General features: G+C 40.0%; 1 protein-coding gene across 1 annotated transcript in view; it reads left to right on the forward strand.

Moving 5' to 3' along the window:
- The window catches only part of CEP112 (centrosomal protein 112), a 172,969-nt gene that overhangs the window by 139,242 nt on the left and 11,784 nt on the right, over positions 1-21,943 (forward strand). The window contains exon 23 of the mRNA XM_086473829.1: positions 16,958-17,047. Coding sequence (XP_086329955.1) covers positions 16,958-17,047 — 90 coding nt within the window. The remainder of the gene's footprint in view (positions 1-16,957; positions 17,048-21,943) is intronic.

Genomic DNA, 21,943 nt, shown 5'->3' on the forward strand with positions numbered 1-21,943 from the left:
TTTAATGAGGTGGACTGCACTAGATTTGCACTGGAAAAATGTTGAAAAGGAGTTCAAAACAAGCCATAAAATTCACTGCTTTTACCGGATAAGACAGGAGTAATTACACTGAGTGGGGTCCTAGGCGGTTACAAAGGGACAGAGAAAACACTTTTATTAGCCAGTGTTAAGTAGCACTGACATAAGCCTCCACAGCTAATGAAGAAGGACAGACAGTGTTTATAACTATGCTATAAGAAAATTAAAATGAGCTTTTTTAAGGCTGCTGTGATGGTTACAGTTTACTGTTGCATTTCAGAGATGTTTTATTGTCCAAAGAGTACGGGAACTTTTTATGTGGAGGAGAAAGTGCTGCTTAGAAAGACAGAGCTGGGGAGATACCCAGAAGTTAGGAGGCAGACTGTCTGGGAGGAAGAAGACTGCCTGTGCTAAAACGTCTGGGACTTTACTGGAGAGGAAAAAAAAAAAGGAAAGATAAAGATAAAAACAAGTGGTCTAATGTCCTCCAAACACAGGGCATCTGTAAAACAATCTGTGCATAGGACTGTGTGGACTTTCCAAGGGCTGTTCTTTGTTCCAGTTCCAGTGAGTTCCTGGAACGCAGCCTCCTTCCCTGCTCCTGGAACTGCCTTGACTGCAGGGCTTCTCCAGCCGTGTAGGTGGAAACACAATATGTGTGAACTATATATTCAACCAACAAAAGATTGCTGGGGAAAATGACATCTTCAAAGCAAACCTTCCATAGTCCACAAACATTTATTACTCTGTAGTAAAGATTTTTAAAGCCTGGCACAGTAACACGAGTTGCAGGGTTTGGCAAATAGAGGATTGAGGATGTGGACCTGGTCTACTTATCAACATATATTTTCCTTAGATATCTTTCTTATGGTGTGGCTCATCCCAGCAGTAAGCACCGGATTGCACTGGCCGATTCCAGCACGCCTACACCGTTTCTAGTATTTGTGTAAACTTTTTTTGCAAAACTGTGTGTTCTAATATAGGTTGCTTTTGGTTTTGTACAAATCATGGTGCTGGCTGCTCCAGGGATATCAGCAGGAGAGAGTCACTGAGGATCTCAGCTTTATGCATTAAGGTGCTCTTGCCAAAATGAGTGTTGACTTTAGAAATCTTCAGATTCCATGTAGAATTTTCTGCTGGCTCTCCAGCTTTAGGTGTAACTGAAACTCAAGCAGCTCAAATATCAAGAGTGTTTTTAAAAAAAATGACTGGCTAACACTTTTGAATGGCAGAGCACAGTGAAATAGAAATATCTTTGTTAAATTTACTGTTTTCATAATAGCTGGGCTTTTCTTAACCCTAACAAGAGGAGCCTGGTGAATCAGATACCTGTGCAGGGTAACTGTTTACCAATATTTAAAGGCAGGGTAGCAGTAGAATCAAGTGGTCAGGAGCACTCTTACAACTTTTGGAAGGCGTTGCCTTTATTTTCTGTAGCTAGAGTGGTTTTTTCCATACAAAATGAAAATACCTATTGTTTCCTTAGCTTTAAAAGATAAGTTACAAAGAGCCACTAAAGGAAAGCAGCCAAAGCTGCCATATTTCTGCCACTTTCTTGCATCAGTGGAGTTGAGAATAAAGGAACTTTCCAAGTTACAGTACTGTACTTGAAAAGAAAAAAGTATGCAGTGACTTTTATCTGTGTATTCAGTAGATCAGATGGCAAACTCACCCAGACAGCCTAGCAGGGGAGCAGCTTCTGCTTTTCTCAGTAAGCCCTGAGTGGTGTGAAGCAGCACCAAGTACAACATCAAAAGATACAAATATGCATCGAGTGTTAAGTTTGGGGTTTTCAAAACATCTGTCTAATTAGCACAACTTGTATATTTGCGAGTTCGAGCTCTGACTTTCTCACAGTTTCATGCTCAGCAGAAGTGGCTTTTTCATCTCTCGCATTTGTGTAAGAGGTTAAACCTACAAATACTGTCACCAAACCTGACCCTTCGGATCGCTGGTATAAACCTATCCTGTTTCCTTCTAGCATCAATTGCTCTATTGTGCCCAGCTGGAAAATGTGGGATGTAGCTCTTAGCCAAATTTTTTCTAGAAGAACGAGATCATTTTAATTGAATGTTATTATCAGCCGGTTCTTGTGGTTTGACACGGACTCAAAATGAAGTAGTTCATCTGCTTAAAGAATGCGTAGGCACTAGTATAACAACCTCAGTAAGTTTTCGGATGCCTCCAACCCGAGGGAAGTTGGTTTGACTTGCCCTTCAGTGGACATTTTGTGTACTATTGGCAGCCAAAATAGCACTAGAGTCACCAAAAAAAAAAAAAAAATCTATTCCTATATAGTGTACTTTGCTCCTTTTTGCATTAAAATTTGTATTGTAACCATTTTCAGTTTGACACAGTATGCCTTGTTGCTTTGCAGTTCAAGGAAACTATCTCTATGTGTTCAGACAGTATGTGTATATAAGAAGGTGAAAAACTGGGTTAGTTTTATTGAAAATACACATTATTCTTTGAGCCTTTTTTATGTGCATTCTGCACTTAATGTGCGTACTCCATCTTGCATTGGAATTCGGGATACCTTCTCTAGAAATGGTTTATTTTTGTTGATTCATGCACTATCTACGCTGTATTGATTCTCTTCATTGATGAACAGGATTTGATGTAGTAAATATTTTATTTGTTGACCCTTGAAAACATGCATGGATAAGACTGGGGACTTGAGGCTGAAGCTTATGGGGAAGACTGGGAATCTCAAGGCTGAAGCTTTTTCTTCCGCTCTTCTGTGCAGGCATCAATAGTTTTGTATCTTTGGCCTCTTCAGAAAGCCGGGGCTCCTCCAGTGACGAGACTATTTTATGGAGTAAAAAGAGTTCACCTGTTTTCTTCTTCAGGGGTCGGTCTGTGAAATTTATTCTCAGGAAACTGAAATAAGTGTTGCCTACAGGATAAAATTTAGGACTCTAAACGAGCTTCTTGGCAACATCCCCAACAAAACTGCCAGATAACCGAGGACTGGAAGAGCAGTAAAGCAGAAGTTAGTCAAGCACAACAAAAACCTTACTCTGACACAAACAGTTTTTAACTTCTTCTATTACTAAAACTGTCTCTGCTTATTTTTAGTTCAAGCTGTCACAGCACTGAAGTCATTAACTTCAATTAAGTCAATATGTTAGTAATTATGAAACCAAATCCTTCAGCACTGGTGCATGTTCATGTATGAATCTAATCCCTGATACAACACAGTTATCTGCAGCAGTGGTGAAGATTCTTGTTGGAACGGCCTTCACCAGCTTGGCTAACCAACCAGGAGACCCAAAATTTGTATTTCTAACGTGGAATATGTCTCCTGCATTTGGCACCTGAAGAGAAATATATCCTCAGTGAAAACCCCAGATTGCCAATTATGAAGAATTCATTAAGATCTACTGAAGTTCAAAGCAAAAAGGCCAGTTCCTCGCAGGTCAGGGCAGCTCTTTTAATGGTTCCTGCTTTGCCTCCAGCAGCAGCTCATCTCCAGAACCTGTTTATATTTCTGCCAGGACTGTTGGCAGGTGAATAGAGTCACATCAGATCACCTCACGAGTATTTTTCTGCTGGAAACCTGTGCCCTGAATATGCCATTTTCCTGGCCCAGCATGGCATGAGATCATGGGTTTCAAACCTGTCCATGTTGGCCTTAGAACACAAAACATGCAATGCACCGTTCACCTCCCTTTTTGGCATCTGCCGTAAAGTCACAGCTCGGTTTTGCTCTGGGGTTTATTCTTTCACAGTTTAGACCATTGCAAAGGAATAGCACTTGGTGTGTGGGGAGGGAGGAGAGCGTCACTCAATCGTGTCCTGAAAACAAATCAGATCATTTGTGAAAGAAAAAGGAATGAATGCAAGTTCGTCTAGAACCAGATCAGGAGAAAACAAAACAGTCCCTTTTCCTGGGAAATAATTAGTTAGGACATGTCAGCACCAAAGCTTCATGCAGATGTACTGTGGTTTAGGAAAGCACAGCATTTGCGCTCTTGCCAAATGGGCAGCAGTGCCAGTCCAGAATTCGTCCGGGCTCCTGAGACTCTCTGTCTCGGGAGTGCAACATTTTCATTTCAATAGAAAGTTGTACTGGCTCTCTGTGTTAAAGTGGTTGAGAAGACATTAAATCCTGAAGTGCTGTGATGTTTTCCTTTGTTATTTTCTACACGACTGCACAGGGACTGCCAAGGATACCCATATGTGGTACCATGGTCCAGCTTGGCCTTTTTATTCCTGTTGCCGGCCCAACTCCCTTCTCACCCAGCGTCCACCCTTCCACTCCCAGGTTCTAACCTGGAGGAGATACGGGAGGAGGATGTGCTTATTCAGGGAGCGGCGATGCCGCAGGCGAGTGTCCGATCCATTGCACCCCCGCCAGGAGCCCCGGGCGCTCTCCGTGCTGCAGCTCTCTTCCCAGTTGGTTGTGTAAGAGAGGGTGAAAGTACAAACGAGAGAAAACTGAACATGAAAAGTGAGTTTGTTTGCTTACTGGGAAGCTTGGGAGTGGCAGAATGAAACTGTATAAATAAAAATTCAGGCTACCAAACATTAGATACCTGCAGGAACACCTGCACAGTTGGACCAAGGCAGAACTCTGCAGGCAGCTTGAAGGAGAAATCTAAGACATGTATTGGCTCTCTCTGGCTTCAGAAAAAAGCGTTGCTATATTTAAATTCCTTATATTTTTGTTCCCGATGTTAATATCATTCATGTCCTTTATAGTTTTGCACTTGTAATTTGGCAAGGTAAAACAGTAATTACTGAAGGCTATGTAACAATCTGAGTCGTATCAGTGGATTTTAATTGTCTGCATACCTGGAAACACCTTTGACCACAGCTGTGCTCTAAGCTCCAAGGAGCAACTTGTACCTGCTGTGTTGTTTTCTTCTTCCTACCAGAATATCACACCACTTCTACTTACATTTGTGTAAATCTGAAAAGCAAGGAGGACACGGGAAAATGTGAAGTGGTTGATGGGCAAAGAATACTGCTAGGTCACTGTTAACATTTATACTTGCCTTAAGTGTTTACATGTTGCTTTTCCTTTTCCACTGTGCTCTACCAGGCTCTCCTCTGTCCTGAATCGTATGGAAATGAGCATTTGCAAGTCAGGTTTGGCATTGCTGTGGACTCATTTGCTAGCACCTGTCTCTGATAATCCAGACTTCGTGGCATATGTGAGGAGGCTCATGTCCCTTCTTCCTCTCTAACTTGCTGTTTGCAAAACCTTCCTCTGCAGAGGACAAGCTTATTTCTGCTTCCTTATCAGATCCTGAAACGAGATCAAGATTTATGCCACTTTAACAATACTGAAATTCTTAGTTCCTTCACACTGCACCATATATTATTTTTCCGGCACTTTATGTCTCATTTGTGATAAGGAAAAGTTTTGAGTGTGCATAAAGTAGCTGGAAAGCTCTGCTCTTTGTGCTGCACAGGTCTAATGAGAGACGTTAGCATGTAGCTGCACAAATGAGAAACCGGTGGCGCTTTAGAACCTGATCTGTTTTCTGTTATTTTTAATGCTTTTGGATTTTAAAAATGTCATCCATATAAGAATATTTGGAACTACTTACATATGAAAAAAAAATAAGAGAAAATGAAAAGAGCCTGCCTTCCTTTTAGATGTGCCAAACAGGTTTGGCAGTCGTTCACTTAGCAGTGATCAAGCATTCCTCAGCCAGTCGAACCCTTGTAGCATTTTGTACCTGCGCAGAGACGTTCTCGCCAAGCATTTCTGAAAACAGAAGACACCGATCAGGCTATTTTTCTTGCACAGATGCAACAGATGCCCAGGAAAGAGTAGAAGAACAGACTGAAGGTTCAGGGACACTTCCTCAATATATTTCCCATTCTCTAGCAAGATAGTTAAGGGGGTTGCTGTCTGTATTTAATCGTGTTTGATGACGTTTTGTTCTGTGGATCTGTGGTTGCTCTTTGAGTCCTTGTGCCCTTAGCACTCATGATGGTTTGAGGCAAAACGTTCCCCACTGCATGGTTCCTGGGCTTGATGTACGTTTTGGGAATTTTTTAACTGCCTTGTCATGACCCTGTGGGAGTTCCTTGGAAAGAAAAGCAGAGGGGATGCTTGTTACATTCAATAAATACTTCTGCTGTGTGGCACTGAAGTCCTCTCCTGTCTGTGCGCTTCCACGTAAGACTTCTCTGCCACAGCAGAAAGATCCACTAGCTGAATTAGCACAGTCTTTCAGCTCAAAACTGGGTCAAAAAAAAGACTTAAAAAAAAAAATAATCAAAACTCAGTTGAAATCGGATCTACTTTGTCACAACTGTGATACGAGCTCTTGACATTCCACGAAAACTGTATCTGAGATGCAGCAATAGCTTTGGCAAGTGTTGTTCCCCCTCTCATCCTCTTCCTAGTTTGCCTGTGTATAAGTTACACCTGATTTGTTACCTGTATTGGTGCAATTATCAGCATGGAAAGATCAAATGTTGGGTCCTTGTTTCAAGTGCAGCCGAGCAGTTGCTTGTTGTAGTGATGCTTGTGTCGGGGGTCTCTACCAGGGAACCCTCAGTCTGGTCTTACCAGGGCTGGCTTGGAGGGGCCCAGACCTGCTGGAAATTTGCAGACCAAAATCCTCCAACGTGCGTTGGACCTCAGAGGTGCAACAAGTGTGGCTTGAATACTTTAAACAATTGCTTTTAAGGGAAGAATAGACAAAAAAAATTAAACTAGACAAATTCTTAATTTTTTATTGATGATTCCCGTTCAGCAAAAAAGATTACATTCGAGTTAAAGAAACAGGGTGGTGGGTACTCCCAGAAATGAGTTATGCAGGAATTAATGTTTTGAATAAAGACCTGGCAGAAACATTTAAATAGGTTGTAGAGCCTGACATTGTTCTTTGCTACGTGTGTATATGTCCATCTATCTAAAATATTCTGTACTAGTATTCTAGAGCTCCAAGATGGAAGGAAAATCGTCTGAAGAAGCTGAAATAGGTCTTACCCATATCTAATTTTGAAAAAAATATGAACTTAAAGGATTTTAGAAATGTTTAGAAACATTGGCATTATGACAGCAAGTATCTCTGTCATAACAACATATGATTAACTAGATCAGAAACATTCTGGGATGTTCTGATCAGTTATGTTAATGCATCTTTTAAAAAGTATAAAGCCAATGCTCTATAAAATAGATACTTGAAAAACAGTTTTCGTTTTCCTCAGGCTAGTGAGATTAGAGTTTCGTAATCTGTTTGACCAGCTGCAGAGGACGTTCTTTTTCATTTTTTCTTTTCAAGTAAATGAGCTTCATCTCAACATGATTAAAAAAAAAAAGAAGCTTCAAAAATGCTCAGTTTTCACACATACTTTTAAATAGGAGCAATTGCATTATCTTGTCTTGTTGCAAATGTAATTGGGATGGAGGTCATTAAAGATTTTGAATAGAAGAGTTTCCAAGTGTGCATCCTCCTCTGTCAAGAATCATCCCATTTTTGGCTTACAGACATAATGTTAGAAGATAACTACTTTTCTGCCTCTCACATCTTACATGTGTTGAGTGTGCAGGCACTGTTGAGTCAAGCTCACTCTTGTTCAGTTCAAAAAACAGTGGTTTGCCTTGCGAGTTAATATTGTTGATTAAGGTTACTTTGAAAGGCATAAAAACATTATTAGGTTTCTTTGTGTGTGTGTCTGTGTGAGAAAATATGTGTTATTTTATGTAATGGGAGAATTCCAGCAATATTGGGCAGTCTGCTAGTTCATTTTTGCACGAAAATAGTCTTTCTTTTTCTCTTACAGAGGTTCAGATTAGCCTATTAATTAGAAATATCTGAGCCTGTCATATTTACTTTTTAAAAGAGCATAAAAAAATAAGATGCTTTCTAAAGCCTGTTAGAAATGTTTATATTTCCAGGTCTTCATGCATCTGTGACAAGGAATGCATTTTAAGGAGACATTTGTAAAGCACCAGGGGTCTACTGGAACCTCTGGTTCGTCTCCAGGTGTAAAGTTTCCAAACACCCACTTAAGGTGGCAGTTTGGTGATAAACTTAGTTGGGAATGAAGCCCCCCGCAGTGAGAAGATCGCCTTGTTCAGCAAGTGATTGATAAATATGCTTTATCATGAGTCAGACGTTCTCTAAACCGTTGCAGGAAATTCTGCTCGAAGCCCTGATGTTTGTTTTTGCAGAGCTGTTGGTAAGAATACAGCAAGCAGCAAAACCAGATGTTTTACTAGTTAATTTGTATTCACAATAGCAGTTTTTCACTAGCACAGCATACCCATTGACACGACGTTTTAGACATTCTTATGACACAGCATCAAAAATTCAAGAAGTTGTCTGAAAATGTTGAAGCCAACGTCAGGCCTTCACAGGAAACCTGCTTTGAGAATGGCAGACTCCTTGCTGTTTCCTTTGATTGCAAAGTGTTTAATAAAAAGCAAATTAGGAAATCAAAATTGTCTCGTGGATCAATCAGACGCAGCAGTTACGCCTGCTCAGCATTATCTGTCAGACATTAACCTGATTGGGAATGTTTTATTTTGTATAATAGTCTCAAAATCAGACAGAAAGGTTGACTTAAAATATACCTGATGTATTTTGTGTGTGCTCTGAGGCTGATAACAAACTCTGCAGTTCAAGTTTTAATAACTAGGGGGGAGCTAAGAAACTTCAAAAGCTTCATGATAAATGTTTTTGACAATGCGTCAGCTGAACATTAGGCAGAATCTTGGTAAATCCTCCCATAAGTGGTTTAAAATGGAGTTTTGAACTTTTCCTTCATAAGTGTATGCTTAAGATGTCATGGTATCTTTGGGTTTAAAAGATTCATTTTATCTGGTATATGTGAACCATTGGTGTTTCTGTCTACACCTCCGAGAGCGAAAGGGGGAAAAGTTTTCTCCTTTCAGCAACCTCTGCCCCTGCTCTTGACCATGAAACTCATGGAGGCTGGAAAAAAGGAAAAGTCAGTTTTAAAGCATACTAACAAAATACTCCAGGTAAATATTATTGTAAGTCTTCCGAGCTGACAAGCTTTCCGAAAGACTTCATCGCAACAACCCTGAAGTGTCCTGGTAATAGACAAAGCAACGCTTGCACATGGCAACTGCTTGTTGGGTTTTGTGGTTCGTTGAGAAAAGCAGATGAAAGCAAATTTATTGCTGCTCTTTGAACCTTGCCTCCCTCCCCCTCTCCTATCACCTGAGCCACTGAAAACAAAGCGAAAACAATTCCTTCCTTGGCTCGCCCTGAAGAAAATGCCTAACTTTACGACTTATACTGCTGTTTTCTTTGAATTTTTATCTTTGCAGGACTTGCTGTGCCTTATGACATCCTTGGTGTTTCAAAAGACTCGATTTTATAGTGCCGTGCAGTGAAGCCCCGACTCAACAAAATGCTTAGGCCCTTGCCTAATTTTAAGCCTACAAATAGCTCTGCTGGTGCTGTCGAGGTGGTTTAGGGATACGTGGCTAAAGACTTTGCAGAAAAATGGTCTGAAAACTTAGGTCAGCCCAACTAGATATTTACAGAAAATGCTGAAAACACACCAATATTTTGTAGGAACAAAGCATGAAAAACCACACGCGTTGACAGTCCTAACAGTGCTCAGGGAATCTCCAAAAGACACCAATCCAGATGAAGCCTGATATGAAAGTGTTAAGGGGCTGCTCAGGAGCTAACGCTGATGATCCACTCAAAAGCCAAAGTCTATAACATGCTGCCAGTCAGTCTCTTGCCTGTGAATTGAGAAAAATGAAAATAGTGTAGCATTAGAGCCTATCACACTGGAAAAATGTTTACATGTACGCTTCTTTTGTGTTAAGTGATCTACTTTAAGAATTTGTATAGAGAGACTTGATTTTGTTCCTAGAGTCAAACTATTCCCTTCCTTCCTAACCCCCTTTTTTTCTTCCCACAGTCTCTCGAGGGAAGAAATTGTTACACTTCACAATGGCATCTCCTACTGGCAAATCTCAGAATCAATATAGGCTGGTGCAAAAAGGAGCTGCTTGACTTGTGTGAATGGGCAAAGCCCACAGCTTGGGCGGTTTTGCAAGATCTCCACTCCCATTTTGAAATGTCAGGAAAGTGGGCCAGACTTCCAAATGTGTCCAGTATAGGGGTGGTCACAGTATTCCGAGTGGGAGTTGATGAATTCTGTGCCTTTGAAAGTTACTCCTTTTGTCTGATTCCTGACCAAAGAAAACTTTTTTTTTTTCATAATGATAGCAGAAAATGGGCAACTAGCTCTTACAGGGACACATTTAAAAAGGCATTACCATTTGCATTTTCATTCTGTGTTGTAATTCATGTTCACTCTTCATCAAATAGTATTTAGTGGTTAAAATTATATATTGGGCATGAAGATTCCCAGATTTGCCGTTCTGTCATTGCGTAGTAGGACACTGAGCAGACTGGTCTTTGCAGGACTTCTCTTCCCCACCCAATACGTAGTTGTTGGCAACTTCACCCAGGTAATGAAGTTGAATTGATGGTAAAAGGCTGGGAAGTCAGTGGAAGGAAAGTGTTAGAGATGTAAAATATCGCTTAAGGTGTTCTAATTTCTGTTCCTGAGGAGCAATAAAGCATAAATTTTCTGTACAGTCATAATAGTAATTGTAATGTTACCTATAGGATGGAAGAATAATTTGTGTTATTAAACACTGTAACTATTTTCAGTATAAAATAATAGAGAGGTTTTCTTTTCTGTTGCTATAATGTTCGCCCCTGCATATAGGTTGTGGAAAACTTTGTTTGCAAAGACAAAGCTATTTTTTTGACAGAAACCACAGAAATTTTGCCTTTCATATTGAATCAGTAGCATAATGAGTAGTGGAGCAATAGTTCAACATCAAAGGAGACTTCTTGGATATATAGTGCATTGCAACAGCAGCGAAAAAGTTCCCACCAGAAAGGAATTTTGCCATATGTGAACAGCAAACATATGTATTAGGTTAAAACCATAAGATTTCCTTTGCTTTACACCAAAAACAAGAGAGATCTTAAGTACAGAGGTTTTCAAACAGTCGTGCGCTGGAATGCAGCACGGAGAGCGAGCAGTGGCTGAGGTTCGGAGCAGTGTCAGTGGACAATAGCTCTGTGAAAACCCAAGAAGCATTGAGGATGCACCGACAATTTGGCACAAACATCAGTATTTCACTTTTTCAACATACACTTGTTTTGCTCTGACTCATGGCATGACATCAGTGATCTTCATAGATAGATTTTCCCAGTTTATTTATAGTAGCAATAAACACAGACAAATTTACTTATCCCCATAAAATATTTTAGCAAAAATAAGGATTACTTTAAAAATTCTGATATTAATTTTGATGGGATACTTGGCCAGCTTTCTTTGAATAAGAGTTGCATTTGACTCTGTAAATTGTGAGACCCCCTAGTATAAAGGAAAAAGTTTTTGCCCAGACAGCGCATACTTACAGCTTCATGGAGAGCTAAAGGTACTTGAGATTGAGTGTTTCTATGACAAAATTTTAAAGCAGCTCCATATGTATTTCTGGAACAAAATTTGCTTTAATTTTTGTTAAAATTCACATGGATTTTCTTTAGAGTTCCAGAGCTAGGTTTTCTTCTCATGAACGGGGAGAGAAAACACGTCAATGGATGTAATTTGAATTTAGAAGGCGCTTAAAGAGGGGCCTGTGTTCAGAATTATTGTTGGCACATGTTTTGAGGATGTGAAGTGGAAGCCTTCTTCTGTGGGCATTAGTAAGGAGATAATTAAAACTACAGTAGGCAATTATGGTAGCTTTTATTACTGCATCTTTCATTAACTAATTATATTAATTTGGTAACGTTTGAAAAATTCTTTGAAGATGAAAAGTGCTAACTATTACTACCTTTAGTTGTAGTAGTACTCTGCACTGGTCATAAGTATTGAGGTCTTTTCTTGATACAGACACACATCCATGTGGGCAGAGCTGCTGGTACAGCTAATAAGAATTGTGTATGTATCAAAAAAAGACTCTGCCATTATCTGGCATAATCTGATCAGGGTAAGCGGTGCCTTTCCTGCTGACCCTTTTTGGTTTGAAGTGAAAATACATTGGTATTTAACATTTTTTAGATTTTTCTTTCCTTGTAAGTGTCACTTATTCAACCCTCAGCACCAGAGAGGGAATCATTGTGATCCCAGACTTGCCACTGATGTGATGGGAGCAGGAATCCAGCCCTGTCTACTCTTGGGAGCACACCGAAAGTAGGAAATTATTTCAGGTTGAAGAAGAAAAACATCACGTCTTTGTAAATACAGTATCTTCACAGAAATAGTCAACACCAAGTAATTAAAAGAAATTATTTCTGTTTATGTAATTCTTCCAGAACTGAATTTTCTTTCAAGGAAACCAATGCTTCTTTTTAAAAATATCCTGTGGTTAAAGGATAATCAAATCAGTTTTCATATATTAAAGACTAAATCCTTCATATATTTCCATTTCATACTTGTTCATATGATTCTTAGAACTCTTTCTCTTACCAGCATTTAGTTGATTTAGATTAAGCCCTGTAACTAATGCCAAAAATTTATTCCTGCCTTGAAAAGGGATTTTGTAATGTTGGCTTCGTATCTTTTTGTCTCTCTATGGCTCCTTGTCAAAACTCTACTCTTTACAAGTTGTTGGGGTTTTTTTTATTTCAAAAACCCCTCTTTTGCAGCCTCAGTCTGGCACCCAGAAGTCAGGCTGGATTCCTCCGGACTCGTGCATCCTCCCGGCATCTCTGCGAGCCGCCCAGGCCAACCTCCGCCCTACCTCCCCATGTGCTACTCTGTTGGCTGCGAAGTGCTCCCAGTCACCGTGAGCAGAGCTGGGTGCGAAATAAACTTCATTAAACATTTTGCTGGTGATAATCAAGCCACAATAGGATAACAGGAGAAAAACCAGTGCCTACCAAGAAATGCAGTTCAGATGTTCCTTCCTCCTTTCACCTCAGCCAGCACCCAAACGTTTCGTGTAACACGGTGACAGTGACTCGTCCACCAGCTCCACCTGAGGTCCCAAAACCTGATCATAATATTTCAGTGGCGTATCCACAAAGCCATTGCTTTTCTCTTCCATCCTTCTCGTGTCTCTCAATGTTGTATGCGACCAAAACATTTACAGTATGATTTTATTTTAGGATCCTTTCCATTTTTGTAAATAAATCAAATGAATGTTCCTTTTATACAGCTGTAATTCACCCACATTGTTGCAGTAGAGCTTATTATCTCATTTACATTTTTAAGTGCTTTTCAAAGTGTAGGATATCTGGGCTGGAAAGCAAAACATTTCATTTCTTTGTTCTCAGGCCAACACAAAGCACTTCCAAGGTCAGGTATAGTGTAGACTTCAACAGCAAACATGTTTACATGGCATTTGAAAGCCAGTTTAACTGAAAAAAAATACTGTCTTTCTAACAGTGATGTGAGTCAACTTAGCAAAGCTGAGGGACAGGGATTAATTCTGTACCTGGAAAAATTTAACTAAGTAAGTTAGGCTTTGTTTTTCCATTCAGGGAAAAAAGCCTCTGCCACTTAAAAATTGGCCATTTAATTTTATTTTTTTTAAAATCCCTTTTTCCACATCTTTGCAGTTATTAAATGTAAGCTCTGATACTCTTTGGGCAAAATCTGACGCTCTGAAGCCATAGAATAAAACCTGCATTTCTAAACAAACCAAAACAAGAACCGTTGTTTAATTTTACAAAAGAGATGTTCTGAGGTGTACCTGGGTAAGTCATCTGCTGTTTTCGAGAGTATTCTACATGACAAAAACTTCTCTGTCAGATGCAGAAAAAGATTCGAGGGTACTGGGTGGCTTCAGAAACGGCTAGCAGCATTCAGGCTCTGGCCACTGCATATGAAGCTTTTTAACAATAGAGAGAATTTTCAGTGTGATCTTCAAAAGGGCGCATTATTCCTGACATCCATCATGATTCCTCCCAGAAATTCAAAATCGTGAGCCACAAATTTGCTTACTTCTAATTACTATTTTCAGAACTATTCATGCGCAGCAATCTACAGCAACCATGAGATTTTGATGTTACTTTTATTTCTTTGCATGGCTTTAATCAAATACTGATCTTTTGGTTTCACTTTTTTGTCCTTGTGCTGCTAGGAAAGCTGAAATACCCAAATGAACGTTCGTTAATTACTCATGGAACATCCTTTGTAAACAAAACTAGATTCTACAAAGCGGCCAGCAGCAGAGCTTGTGTGCAACACAGCAATAGCCCAAAAATGGTCGTTAGGGGTATCAGAGCAGTTAGTCTTGTTTTCTGCCATCCCAATACAAAACGTACCAACCAGTTACGGTGTGGTTGGAAAAGTCTGTGAACTCAAACAGTATATTCTGGTTTGGTCAATTGGTGAACGGGTAATTATAAGACTTGATAGTTTGCTACACTGTGAGATGTGCTCTGGTAAAAATACCTTATTTCTGAGTTGTACTTAAGACATTGTCTGCTCTCGTAACGAGACAAAACATGGGCGCTCCATGCTGGCAAACACTCTCTAGAGTAGGTGGACCCAACAAAGGCTGTGCTATCTGAATTTCCCAAATTAAATTACTTTAAGGTGCATTGCAAACCCTCGGATTTAAAGGAATCTCTCATTTTATGCTCTGCAAAATATGTTTCTCTGTGGTGAATAAGAAAAGTGAAAATGGAGAAATGAAGGAGTGGAACAGCAGCGCACCAGTTCTCTCCTTTGCCACCGTGTGGTTGCTGTCTTTACCAGGAACAATTTGAGATCTCGTTTCATGTTCAGTACTTGCAGATTGGTGTGATGGAGTATGGTATAAATCTGTTCTCCGAGACAAATATGTACACATATACATTCCTGTGGATACATGCTACCTCTTGACCATATTCAAAGTCCTGTGAAAGGGTGAAACCTGCTCTTGAGCACAAAGAGGGAGTCGGGGCAGGATGACTGATGTGTAGCAAGGTTTCCTTGTTTTTCACCATGCCAAGCTATTTTTGGACTGGATAAGCTGATCCTGTGGAAGTAGCAGAAGACGGGTCATACTTTGTAGTTTATCCAAAACGTGCTCTGTGACTGTTCTGAGAGTTGTCCTGTGCTGGTTGTGTTTGGACGCTTTGGAGTTAGGGCAGGACTTTTGTCAAATTAATATGGTCTATGGTGATCTTCCTGATACATGGAACAGCCCTGCTTCTTACTACCTTTCTACACTGCATGACCTGATCGTTTTAGCTTTTAAATCAAAGTATGCTTGTTTGCGTTTTACCTTACCAAGTTAGATGTACAAAAAGGAATCAAAAAGCCTACAATTCACACATATATTTTATTGTATTAATGCAAATTCCTGGTACTGCAAGACTTGTTGAGTATTGAAGACCGGTTATATATTCAAAGCCTGGATTTCAACATTTCTCAGAAGCACTGATAGCATAAAAGTCCCTGGGCAGATTTGAAGTTCATGCTTGGGTCTGGTTAAATTTTTTGGCATCAGAACATGTAATAGTCTTATAGCTATAAGACTTTAAAGTTAATGCCTGGCATCACTTCAAAACAATGTGCAAGATCTATCATAAGTAGTCCTCTTATCTTATCTCAATAGCAATTTTATCCTGTAAATGATTTGAGAGTACAGTATTTCAGTGCTGTGGAAAAAAGCAAGTTTTTTTTTTTTCTGTTAAATCTTTGCACTGCAAGTACTAAGTTTCTTTCGACTGAGAGTCATGGACTTCTTGGTCTCTCCTCCCCAGGGCGCTCTGTGCAGCTCAGCTCTTTAAAAAGCCACACTGAAGGCACCTGCGGTGTCACTTGTAGCATATCTCGGGTGCGAGTCCCTCCCCAGGTCCGGTCCTGACTCTGCGCCACGCTTTTCAGCCGATGGGTAGCAATGCCCTGACTTCCTGGCATACAAAAGATAACTCAAAATATTCCCTTTCTGCCGCCACAGCCGCCTCTGTGTTGATGTCAATCTAACATCCACATTGTGCACTTTGCTTCGAGTCAGCACTTGCAGTTAACAATGCCTTTATTCAAGCTGACAACATAACTAAGCTTTTAGTAAGTGTGTAAGTAAATGTTAAGTGTGTATTCAAACATTCAACAATGACTAGGAAACTTAAAAAAAAAATCTTTGAAACTTTGTATTGTTTGTTTGGTGTGTATCTGTTAGAAATAGCACAGACTATCAGTTCCTTGGGGCATGACTGTTCTTTTGTTAAGCACATAACAAAAAGATCAAGGCAGCTCTGAGGGACTGCCGTAATAAAAATAAATATATAAGAAGAAGCATAATGACAAAATAAATTTGTCAATGCATTTTATGAGCTCTGTTTAGAACTTTCTGAACTAAATAAAGACTGGATAGTTGTGGTAAAGTGACATGATCATAATATTCCTTTTATTTATTGCCATTTATACTTCATTTGTAGATCACATGCTAGACTTTCCTATGGGGTGGGAGGGGAGCCCCTCATCTCGGCGGGCATCCCGTTTCAATAATATGGAATACATTTTCGCTGCAAATTCCAGACGTGGTTTTCAAGAGAGAGGATTATTCTTCTGGCTTAAAGGAAAAGTTACTGGTACACTGCAGAAGTGTTCCTAGGAAGCACAGGTTGTACAAATAAGATGATAACAAAAATCTGCGACATTTGTGATTGCGAATGCAGTTGTTGCAATTGCAACGTTTCCCTTTCAGTCTTTGAGGATATTTATTACATTCTTAGGGAGAATACTTGTAGCCTATAGTAAGATAGAACTGCTGAGATTTAATGTCTCCTGTTCAATCAACGGTCCTACCTGTGCAGAATACCTTTACTCGACAAGGGCGGCCAGACGGGGTCTGTCACCTCTCGGCAGCTCTCGTGTACTGGAAGCAGCTGTAGCTGAAGAGCTGCACAGATGCTGTGCTGTTTTCTTAACCAGCTCATTGAAAAAAGTTACCTGTAAGTTTTTCTGCCATCCCGTGTTTCTGACGTGTGTTTTGCATCCGTTGGTGTTGTTTCAGGCCTTGCAAGATGAAGTGGAAAGTTACCGCATTCAGGTGCGGGCTGCAGAGAAGAAGCTGCAGCGCAGGGAGCTGGAGACCCATGAGCAGGTACCGGGTGCTGTCCCCCCGTCCTCTTCCCTTGGGCAGGGAGGTTTGATGTTTAATATCTTGCTTCAAAGCAAAAGCACATATTTTCCTGCAAAACTTTTAGCTAGCTTTCTTTTCTGGGGTTTTTTTTTGGTAATAAAAGAGAATTAAACTGTCTGAACCCTACAGGCAAATACTTATCTCATGCTCTCTATTTCAAGCTGGTATTTCAACTATTCTAGCTGTTAAATGATGCATTTATTTTGAGCTGACTGTACTGTTTTAGTAGAGGTTTCTGAGACTATTCTAACCTGTTCTTTAATGGCCTGTATGAAGAGAATTATAATTGGACAACAACTGAGCTAAAAATAATCTTTATTCCTGACCTTATGCATTCATTGTCCTAGCATGTTGTCTGTAAACAGGTCCATGTGATTAATAGTGCTAAAATTATTCTGGACACTCTCACTGAAATCAGAGATTTCAGCAAAATACTGTATGTAGTTTACAGACTGGTAGTGAAATGGAAAGTCAATGATCTGCATTCAAATCAGATTAAATTGAAGTGTTCAGAAAAATACACAAGAATATGGATTTATGGATTTCTAGTACAAATTAGTTTTTGCAACATTTGAGAACTTTATTTGGTGCTGAGTCAAACTATCCATAACATAGATCCTGTGTAAAGTATTTCTAAATCTGTACGTGCAGGAATAGTAAATTGGAGTGGTTGTAGCAGACTAATAATCAGAAAATTAAAATATTTTTGCCCCAGTTGTTGTCATCCTACTTGCACATGGGAACCCTCATTCACCCTTGGTTGTTACGTTCATGTATTTCCTCTCAGGAGAGTTTCTGATGAGCTGTTCTACTCTCTTCCCCCTCTACCTCCCAAAGGCAGGTGTTGGCCAGGTCCACTCTTAGCTGCAATGTTTGCAGCATTGGAGGCATTTGGTGTAACGAGTGAGTTGGCCTACAGGTATTGCATTTTGGCACCAAATTAGCTATTTGGTCCGTGGTTGTCCCTCCCAGGGAACGGCACTGACCTGCATGCTATGAAAGTCCGCTTCCAAATCTCTTCGTTTTGAATTTTTTTTCCCTTAATCTTTGCCACTGCCATTTTGCTTTTTTCTGACCCCTTTTGAGAGAGGATGCAGCAGAAGAAACAAAAAAAATGACTTCTGAAATACAGGGGTAGAAGGCTAGCCATGCAGCTTCACAGGGTGGTCCCCCCTTTCTGCCTTCAAGGTTTTCTCTTACATGAGCACCTGGTCCAAACCAACCTACAGGACTATCCTGTCCACACTAAATTAAGGAAGGACTAGCTCAGCTGGTGATGTCCCGTTCCCCGGTATAAATGGAGCAGAAATGTTGTTCACATGACACTGCACCATCTAGCCTAGAGCTTTTTCTGCAAGGTGGTGATGCATTAGCAGACTTATGGTAATGCTAATATCTGAGTTTGTCAACGGGCTTGTCTCTGCCAGTCATCTGTTGGGACTTTCTGAAGAAGCTGGAGCCATTGAGGATATTTTTGGTTAGGTGACTTTGGTCTATTTTGCAGACAAACATTTTGGAAGTTGTTAGTGTGTCTTCTCTGTGACTGGTTAATCCATCAGTTATGCTTATCTCTCCAGAAGAAAAATGCAAAAATGACAGCTCTGACATATTTCCAGTTGTTATGTCTAGGCCAGGCTACCTGTAAACATGCTCATCAAGTATTAGCAGTAGCTAATGACTCATCAGCCCATCAGGGAGTTAAAATATTTAAGGCAGTAACTTAGGACTCGCTTTCTGCTTTTACCAAGCGTTGTCTGAATCGGCACTGCATAAAACATCAAAATTTGCGCTGGCGCTATTACAAAGGACACTTTTCTGAGCTTTTACGTGTCTATAAATAAGGAGGAGAGAGGGTTAAACAGCTTCTGTTTTTCATTAAAAGGAAAAATCTTGTGTTTTGATTCTATAACAACAACAAACAAATGAATGAGACATGAAAAAACATTTTGTTGTGCTTTTAATTAAAAGTAAAAAGCTGTTTCTCGTTATGGCTTGTTGGGTGGTATCTTAGTGCTCCATGTTTGTCTTTTTTTCAGTGCAATGTCCTTATAACTCTTCAGTCTCTAAGAGTGACTGACAGATGCACGTACCTTAACTCTGTGTTACAGTAACCCTCTGGTGATTGCACAGAGTTAACCTTTTTTTATTATAATTATCCAGAGAGACAAACTATCCTATAAATAAGGGGGTGGAAGCACGTTAGAAGGACTCTGATGGCAAGCCCTGGGCTGTCTAGAGGCGAGCAGGGTGCTGCAGTTGAAGACGAGCTGTTGTTTTTATGGAGCTTTTTCATTCCAATGCTTCATGTTCTTGTATGAACTTGTGTTTACTCCTGTTTGCTTTCTCGATCCTCTTTACAGTATGAGCAGAGGCAATCACGTTGTATCTGTGTTGTTTCATCAGTGGTGCAGTGTGGCAACGGTACCTGAATGATGAGTTCCAAGCTAGATGAACATACGTTTGTCAAAAGTGCTTGGGAACTTCTCCCACTTTGACTGACCTAAATAACTGTATCTTTTGCATAAAGGTTGTCCTGTCTCTGCTAAATATGGTTTTCTAGGACAATGGTCCATGTGTTCAGTAATGCTACACTTCTAGACTGGAGTCTCAGAACTGTATCATCTTTCTTCATGTCAAAATGCTGAATGCTTCCTTCAAAAATTAGATGGCCACCCTCTTGAGACAGATGTAATTGTGCTCATGGAAAGTGGCAAACTAGCAGTGTAACTCAGGCTTTATATATAGCTTTTTATATATAGGTTTTATGATATATAGTCCCAAGACAGTCTGGGAAGGTTTCTAGGAAATTTGGGTGTGTCCAAACCTTTTCCTTGCAAAGCAATGCCAAAATTTCTTATATCTCAGTACTATGTAACTCTGGGAGCTGGCTTCCCGTCACCTAATGCCATTTGAGTTGTGTTCCTGTATTGTACAGTCTTGCACTATATCACTTGGTTGTCTCCAGCACAAGCCTAGATGTAATGTAAGGCAAGATTTCTGATAGAAAGATCTTTCATTCTACTAAAAGTGTTTCTCTTTCTTGAGTCATATGGCTTTGCGCAGTTGTCAGTCATGGTTAAAAAATCTAAATTGTTCATCCAGCAGACTTTACATCCTGTGAATGTGTGATTAAAAATGACGCACATCACTGGGAGCTTAAGCATGTGCCTTAATGAATCCAGGAATTTAGGCATGTGCAACAAATTTTGCTGAATTGGGGTCTGTATAAAAATTAATGGTAGTGATCTTCTTGCTTTATTACCTTGTTTCTCTAGAATACCTCATTTCATTTCAAATTCCTTTTTGTAAGGGTAGTCACCCCAGCTCAGTGTACTAAAAAGCTCCAAGAATCTCTCTTTCGAGAATTACATGCAAGAATTTTTTCAGGAAAAAAAAACCAAAACGCAACCCTATTCTTTTCATTCCTTGTTCTAATGTTTTTAACTATAGGGCTGGATTTAGTACGATATAAAATTTCTAATTTGGGATAATAGAGGGGAAGAAGTTCCTTGTGTTCACAAACAACTGAAGTAGCAACTCTGTAGATACTCAAAACGTAGGAATATTCCTCCAAGCAGTCAAGTCACAAATAGAGTCTTAAAGGAGAGAGATTCTCTGAAGACAGAAAATCAATTATGTTCAATTCATGAATATTACTGAGGAAATGAAGGCGAATACCAATGTAGATTTCCAGCCCTTTAATTTCTTTTTTCTCAAATAGATTATAAAAAAGGGAGAAAGGAGTTATCTGAATAAGGATGTTGTAGAAGTATTTTGAATAAAATGGAACAGCTTAGTTTGTTAAGTGGATTTCACTCATGTTCAAATGAAAACAGGAGTGATAATTGTAAAAGAGCTATGATTCAAAAGCATTCAGCGAGTTTTCATTTTTAATGTTCATTATTCTGACTTGCTCAATTTTTTATGACTGCTGGATATTTACCACATTCAGCCTAACTCACTGTTTCCATGCCAACTAAATATATTTGTTCTCAGATGAATGCTGTGATGCATCATTCTGAAATTTTAGTTGCTGTGTAGAGAGAACTTCTAACATTTGCCACACCTTCTTGATGGGAATAGTGCTACCGCCTGTAGATTTGTGGAGCTCTGAGTAGAGAATCAGTAAGGCAGCGACGAGCAACCTATGCCTATGTCCGGGGTAGGGTCCCAAATAGTTCTTAATACAATGATGACTGGAAGACTTGAGTAACATTAATGTCCCTTTAGTTTAGGGCTTTGGGTTAGTATTTCTTTTCAGACTCATTTTTAAAGATATGACAGAGTTTTAAATGAAATCAGATAAATTCACAGAAAATCTTTGCCCTCACTTCCATCATCCTGTCCTGCTGTATATGCTCTGGAAAAATCACATGGAAGCAGTGGCGCTTCCTCCATCTGGAGGTGGGTTAACCACTGCAGGGAGGTTGCTCCAAACGCAGTCTCTCCCCTAGTACAGGGCTTTTGGCTCAGGTGCCCCAGACAATTGTGAAAGCCAGGCAGTGCTTCTGGGACCCCTGCCTTGAACTTCCAGACTTTCTCAAAGGGCTGTCTTACTCACGACGTGTTAGAGTCATCTAAAATCAGGCTAGGGAGCTCTAGGATAGGTATTTAAAAGTAAAAGCTTTGCTTTGTGGCCAGCTGCAGGTGAGGAGGCTTTAGGCAGCCTTTGTTTTGCAGAGCCGGCAAGCGCTTTGGAAACTGAGAAATAAACAGTCAGCGAGCACCGGAGGTGGTGATGAAATCCTGCCATTTGCTCTGGTGGCTTCAACCCATGTCACTGAAACGCTTCCAAAATTTGCCTCCAGAGACCCGTTTCTGCTCCCACAGAAATGGGAAGCTTAGTCTAGATTTGAA

Source organism: Leptosomus discolor, chromosome 15, assembly GCF_034619465.1.
Source record: "Leptosomus discolor isolate bLepDis1 chromosome 15, bLepDis1.hap2, whole genome shotgun sequence".
In the NCBI taxonomy this organism is placed as follows: domain Eukaryota; kingdom Metazoa; phylum Chordata; class Aves; order Leptosomiformes; family Leptosomidae; genus Leptosomus; species Leptosomus discolor.